Genomic DNA, 7,470 nt, shown 5'->3' on the forward strand with positions numbered 1-7,470 from the left:
ACGTGTTAAATAGCTTTAACTGTGCATTTTAGCGTCAACTGTTAGATTTTCTTTTTTGAGGAAGCGTCAACTGTTAGTTGGTCTAGTGGCTCTCTACGCTAGGCGGATCGTGCTAGCTCATCGGTTTGAATCCCATCATGCGCTGCAGCTTCTTTCATTTTATTTGAGGATTGTTTGTGTAAAAATAAATAGAATGTATGGGTCCTTTCTTAAAAAAAACAGCCTCAACCACTGAAGGTGGCCCTGCCACGTTGGCACTCGTAGGGATACGGTTGGAAGCACCGTATATGCACGAGATGACGAGTTAGATGACAGAAACACGCATTTTACAAGTTTATGCACTAAACTGAACATTGCGTGCAAGTTCTGTGACTTCTAGTGTATTTAAAAAATAGCCTCAGCCACTGATGGTGGCCCTGCCATGTTGGCACTCGTAGGGATACGGTTGGAAGCACCGTATATGCACGAGATGACGAGTTAGATGACCAGAAACACGTATTTTACAAGTTTATGCACTAAACTAAACATTGCGTGTAAGTTCTGTGACTTCTAGTGTATTTACCTCTATATTTTATGGTAAATCATACTATCCAATATGACGGGTAGTATTTAACTAATCCAACGGTGTTGCTAATTTCTAATTAGGGGTAAATCTGTTCTTTATTGCAACATTTAATTATAATGATTCATCTGCGTACACGCGGTCGTCTCCAACCTCCGACATCCTAACGTCGCCTATAATTACAGTCGGCCCAGCTTGCAGGCCGTCGCCGGCCGCCGGCCACCCCTAACCTCCTCATCCTAACACCACTTGCAGGCCCCCGCCCACAGGACCTCGATCATCTTGACGCTGCCTGCCATCCTCCGGTGCATGAGTAGACGGCCGCCGAGCGGCATGGCGCGACTGTGTTGAATTGCTGGGTCCGCCTGTGACTTCGGCGCGTCATTGCCTGACTGAGTTTTAGTTGATTACTATCCAAAATACCCCTACCGTCTTAATATACTACCTAAACTGAGCTGTAGCATTGGTAAATCTGGAGCATTCATCCGCTTAAATGGACGACTAATATATCGCGGATGTATTGTAAGGCTGATCGTAATGGGAGTATCATAGGTAGTATTATGCATGTCAACTAAGCAATTTTGATGAGGTGTTATAGAATTAAATGAGGAAAGAGAAGCTTGAGTATCATACCATGATACCGTATCATATTAAATGATGTACTACTTTGTGTCATGCATAACAATAAATATAGTCCTATATGGTCCCAACATATGATACCATTCATTATAGATGTAGTATCTCATAGTACACTAGTATTATGTGCATGATACTAGTAGTATATGATACTTCCCATTACAACCATAAAAGGTCTCTTTAACAAGGCAAGTAGGGACAAATGACCCCATACACTCACACAGGCCTTTATTACTCTCGCAGTGATATATTCAATGCGGCTATAACATGCCAAACATATTATTGGTTCTTATGAAGTTTTTGTGGAATAAACTGCAGCTCAACCATCAAGGCTAGCTGCCCATAAGTAGATCGAACCAAGGACTCGTCAGATAAAATCGATAAAACGGTTAACGTGTTAGGTCACAACCAAAATCAACAAGACCAGGTTCTTGAGGCCTGTTTGTATGTTGTTTGTTTTGGGCATGTTTTCATCTACACACAAAGAAAATAATGACATGTTCACATTTATACATCTCAAATGTAGTATTAACAATGTCATTGTGCAATTCAGTCGAGGTTGAATCAGATTACTTATTTGTTGTGGACACCTTGAACTCTATGGATTATTTGGACCCTCATGTGGCAATAATGGCTAATTGCAAACAACTAGGTTGGAGTTCGGGAGCATTTCTTTCAACGAGACCAACCCGGGCTAAACTAGCTTGTTGGCATTTTCTATAGATGAAAACTCCACGAGTATCAAGCACTCGAATCTAGACTCGAACACTGATGGGCTAGTTACTAACTCCCGCGCCTTGCCAATTAAGCTACGCTCCGTTCTTCCAGATTTTAGTTCTCATTCTCTTGTAAACGAGAAAAACAATGTCATTTATTATGGCGGTTTCTGTACCAATGCACGAGCAGGTGATTCTACCAACTGCAGATTATCATTTCTCCTCTCCAAATAAAAAACAAGTGCGGACTATTGTTGCGCTTTGCGTGCGCGTTATCATTTGTTCCATATCGGATATGTTCAGACTTCAGAGAGGAGCATGCATACATGCAGGTGTCTCAGGCCAAGTCTTCACCTGAAATTATCGATTATTTGCAAGATCATTCAACATAGAACAGCATCTGCTTACTGATAATCACCACAGGACGGTCGTAGACGCTCATTCAGCCATGAACACGTCGCGGAACGCCTGCATCTTCCCCGCGGCAATCGACACCGACGCCTGCACCGAGCCGGCCTCCCTCCCGGCGACGAGCACCATCTCGCCGTCGTGGTTCATGGACGCCAGCTCCACCCTCGCCGGCCTCCCGAACCCGAAGTCCACCCCGTATGCGGGGAACCAGGGCGACCCGCCCAGGACGACCGCGCGGCCCGGCGGGATGGCCGCGAACTTGGTGCGCCACCGGCCGAGGTCGCGGAGCGGGTCGCGCTTCGCCTCCGCGACGGACTCCCTGACGGCCAGGAGCGCCCGGGCGGGCCCGTCGGGCCCCGCGAGCTCCGACCCGCCCAGCGAGGCCATGCAGAGCGCGACGCAGTTGCCCGCGTAGGCGTCCGGCGCCGGGGGCGACATGTACGCGCGGCAGTCGGCGAGGAAGGCGGCGAACACCGGCGCGTCGTCGTCGGCGAAGCCGCTGGCGCGCGCGATGGACACCCACCCGTGCGCCGCCAGGGCGGCGAAGGTGGACGGCGCCGTGCCGATGTTCGCCGCGGACGCGAGCCTCTGCTTGAGACGCTGCACCGCGGACGCGGCGAAGGTGAAGGTTCGCCGGCTGAGGCGACGCCGGCCGTCGAGCGCGGGATCTTGCCTTGGAGCAATCTGCGGTTGGTTCAGTGACTGTCAGTGACATGGATTGGAAGCTTTGGCGAACAAACTGCGTTGTTCACCTTAGGCAAGTTCGGGGCGATTTGCTGCAAGAACAGCCTGGCGATCTCTTCGTCGCCGTGGAACCGCACCAGCCTCCGGTCATGCAGCGGAACCGACCCGGCGGGCACCTGGCCAACCTCAACACCGGACGCTGCCGCCGCCCACATCTCAAAGAACCGCCAAATGCCGCGCCCGTCCGCCGCCGTATGGTGCACGGCCACCCCCAGTGCCACGCCACCGCCGCCACCGACGAACTCCGTCACCTGCTTACCCACGCATTCCGCATAAGGGAAGACAACCGCGGATAACTTACACGTGTGAGGTGTGATGTGACGCGTACCTGCGCGGCCATCACGGGCGCCGGGAGCTGGTCACGGCGGATGTCCGGGATAAGCTGTCCGAGCGCGTCCTGGTCGTGTTCTGCCGCCTCCTCGACGAGCCGCTCGAAATCGAGGTCCGTCTCGGCCTCGACGAACGTGACGCCGCCGCAGGGGAAGCCCTCCCGCTCGTCCGGGAGGACGATCGACAGAGCGCGCGAGTCCGGCGAGTACGTGAGCTCGCCGGCGAAGGGGTGGAAGGCTGGGAGCACTTGCGCGAGGGAGGACCTGAGGGTGCCGACGACGTCCGAGAACGGGACGCCGGGCGGGGAGCGGAAGAGGAAGACGCGGCGGACTGGGGGCAGCGCGACCCAGAACGCGTCGAACGGGGACAGCGGGACGAGCCGGCCGGGGTCCGGGAGCTCCGCGCCGCCAGCGGCGGCGAGTGGGACGGCGGTGGAGCTCCGCGTGCGCACCATGGGCGGCATGTTTCCCGATCTGTTCCTTGGCATTCACAGCTTCCTCTTCTGGCATGACCGCATAAATAAATCGCCGGAAGCGGCGGGGAAGCTGTCTGCTTGCGCGCTTACGCGGCGCGCGCTCGTCACCATGGCCGACCGAGCGGCAGTATACAAGACTCGTGTCCGATTTCAACGTGTCTTCGTCTGATTTCTTTCTGAAAAAATAATTGATGTTTAAAATATCTCTACTCCTAATGTCTCAGTTGGTAGGTCACGTTCCGGGTTTTATTTTCGTCCCACCTCATCCGGTCTTTTTTGGTACTTCTTTGGTATTTTCTCCCACCTCCCTCTCAGCCGCGAAAAACCAAGAAAAACTCCGCGATCGAGTCCCGCACACGCCCAACCTCCCGTCTCACGCTAAGCCGCATAGAATCAAAAAAAAAAAAACCTCAAGCCGAGTCCCCCGCCCGCCCCCACGCACTCTAGGCCCTAACATCCCGTCGCACCAAGACAGACGAACCAAAAAAAAATCTAGGAATAGTCCGCTGGTTATTTTTCGCTGGTTTTTATTTCGCCTCATCACTTTCGTTGGTTTTATTTCGCTGGTTTTATTTCGTCTCCCTCCCACCTGTCTTTTCGCTTCACCACCCACATAAACCTATCAGATTAGTTACCATAAAAAAAATCACAATCAATCAAGTATTGATGATCAGATTAGTTACCATATAAAAAATAAATCGCAATCAATCAAGTATTGATGGGATATTTCCTTATATTGATGTGATTTTCCCTTTCTTATCATCAATCATCTCTACTGACTAAAAAATGCGTAGCTTTCCTTTTCGCTTCACCACCCACATAAACCCATCAGATTAGTTACCATATAAAAAATAAATCACAATCAATCAAGTATTGATGATCATATTAGTTACCATATAAAAAATAAATCGCAATCAATCAAGTATTGATAGGATATTTTCTTATATTGATGTGATTTTGCGTAGCTTTCCTTTTCCTGCCAACCGACCGCGTCACGTCTCCCTACATCCGCCCTCGTTGCTCTGCCTCCCGCACGAAAAAAAACCTCTCGTTTGACCTCCCCCAAACCCCGCATGATGGAAAAACCCAGCCGCCTGCTTCCCCTCCTCTCGACCGCTCCATACGTCCAGATTGCGGCCCCATCCCATCCTCCTCTCACGTCACGGCGGCCGATGGACTGCCGCCACCACCCTCCTACTCTCTCGCCGCCGCCGTCCTCCCGCTCGCTCGTCGCCGCCGTCGCCACCAATCCCGGCGAAGGCGCCGTTGCTGCTATGTCGCCTCCTTTCCCCATCCAAGCCTGACCATGGCAACGACGCCCTCTCATGTGTCCCGCGGTGAAGTTTGGGGAGGCGCGACCACAATCCAGTAGGGATCTCACCGCGGACCCGTCCGCTGGGATGGGTGTTGCCTCCGTTGCGAATGGGATCGAAGGGAGGGACTACTTCGTCGTCAAGGTCGGCGAGGCAGCGGCCGATTGGGAGTCCGGTTGTGAACATGGGAGTTCGTCCCCATGGAGGCGGTGGCCGTGGAGATTGGATGTGAAGCAACCCCACTTGCCGGTGGTGGAGGCTTGCCGTCCATGTGATCCTTTCTTCTCCCGGTATCCCCATTCCTTGCCTCCCATTACAAAAGCGAGCATAAATGAGAGCATGGGCTGATTTTCATCACTTCATTTCTCATATTTTTAGTTGCTTTTTTGAGATTATACAAGATGCTCCCGATCTATTTTGTCAAATTACTTGGATCGTCTTATGGAATTGACAGCCATCGCATTTTTCACCTCATGTTATTTCTTAATCCTTGTCCCACTAGGCATCCACTACATGTTTGGTAATGACATGATGTTGAGGAGGCTAGGAGAAGCTCAGCAGCCAGATCAAGGGCTATCGAGATGGATCTGGGAGCCACGCAATAGTTCTTCTGTTAAATTTTGGTTATTATCTTTTCTATTGTTACGATTGTGGGATGGTTGATTTTGACTCGGTGTAACATTTGCATTTGTTTCCCCAGCTTGTTGGCGTAGATGCGTGGCACTGCGGCAACTAATCAAGAGCGAGGGCAGTGCACATCAGAGCTACGCTGAATGTAGCGAGCCAACCACGAATTGGGTATGTTCACACGAGGGATGGGAGAGGAGAGGAACATTAACATTTTTCATGATTTGGATGAAAATTTCAGTTCATAGTTTCTCCGTACGTGGCAACACACTAACGGTACTCATGGGCTTAGGATGAAAGTAGCGCCAGCAGAATCAGTAGGTTGGATGGGAAGGCGGTTGTTGCCCTTGTCCCTTGGTGCTAGCCTACCGTGGTGGCCTTACTAACTTGCTCATTGCGAATACGAGTTCGTGGGGTCGCGAGTTGCTGCAGATTTGTTTTTATCACTTTTTACAATATTTGTTGATGTATCCCTAACTCATCGAGTCATTTTTAGCTTTGATTTCCCATATACGCCAGCCTAAATATCTCATGGTCAGAATATTTGCATGGTTAGTGGACATTGTCCCTTTCTTTCTAATGTTTAATATTTTATATTGCCGATAGAAATAATTTTATCCGCTTGATTTAGGAAGTGCACATAGGTAGGTCAACATATTTTGTAGCTCTTTCGGATGTAAAAGCATATGTTGCACAAGAAATTATTATCTTGCAAGCATACTCACATTTCACTAACAAATAGGGGGAGGTTCAGACTTCAGAGCAATGATAAAAAGGTTTATTCCTCACTCTTTTGTTGGAATTTTAATTCCAAGTTAACATGATTTTTTATCCGCTTCATAAGTCATGCATCTGCTTAATTAGGTGATAAGTAGGGCTATTGTGGGGTTTGTTTAAACTCCAGCATAAGGAATTCTTGTTTAAGAAAAAAGACTTTTGGCTTCTTTAATTACAAATTGATTGCAACATCGTGTTAGTATGTGATTTCTCACATCTGGTTGTAATATTTGTGAAGACGTGCATTGCACGTGCACTTGGAAGCGGGCCCGTGGCCCGCGCCGGACGGCGCCGGCGCTGACCCGGGCCACCTCCTCCACGTATTTTTGGAGCTGTGGCTGGCCGATTTACATGAAATTAATTCCCTCAATTCTGGTGGCAAATATAATACACATAATCCATATTGTTATGCACTAGCGTGTGTATGTGAAATAGGTGGATTATGGTCCCGTACCCAATAAGATGGATATGTGTGTGTGTTAGAGAGAGGGAGAGGGGGAGAGAGAGTGAGGAAGAGGGAGGGAGTGTGTGTGTGAGGATTTGATGGTAAAAAAGGTCGCCAATGTCGTAATATCGAACTCTTTAAGTTAACGTGGCCCCGTTGCAACGCACGGGCGTTCTTCTAGTTCATGTAACAACTAACTAATGTCATCATTACATGAGAAACCAATGCATGTGTGTATGTTCACTTTCTCCTTCAAAATTTCTACCCATAGTCCAAACTATGCAAACAATATACCCCTTCTGACCAACGTGACAAGCCGGACATGGCTATGAGAATGAAATTGTCATTCAGATGAAATAAGTAATGATTTTAACTCATATTTTTTGCTTTTTTATATTAAGAAAATGCACTACAGAATAAAAAATGCTTAACCA

General features: G+C 49.3%; 1 protein-coding gene across 1 annotated transcript; it reads right to left on the reverse strand.

The window, feature by feature from the left end:
- Window positions 1-2,000: 2,000 nt before the first annotated feature.
- LOC119318840 (anthocyanin 5-aromatic acyltransferase-like) lies at window positions 2,001-3,994 on the reverse strand. Its single transcript, XM_037593418.1, has 3 exons — window positions 3,398-3,994; window positions 3,078-3,320; window positions 2,001-3,009 (listed from the first exon to the last, which is right to left on the reverse strand). The coding sequence occupies exons 1-3, from the start codon at window positions 3,884-3,886 to the stop codon at window positions 2,353-2,355; spliced, it is 1,389 nt and encodes a 462-aa protein (XP_037449315.1). The 5' UTR covers window positions 3,887-3,994; the 3' UTR covers window positions 2,001-2,352.
- Window positions 3,995-7,470: the final 3,476 nt, after the last annotated feature.

Source organism: Triticum dicoccoides, chromosome 6A (genome assembly GCF_002162155.2).
Source record: "Triticum dicoccoides isolate Atlit2015 ecotype Zavitan chromosome 6A, WEW_v2.0, whole genome shotgun sequence".
Lineage (NCBI taxonomy): Eukaryota > Viridiplantae > Streptophyta > Magnoliopsida > Poales > Poaceae > Triticum > Triticum dicoccoides.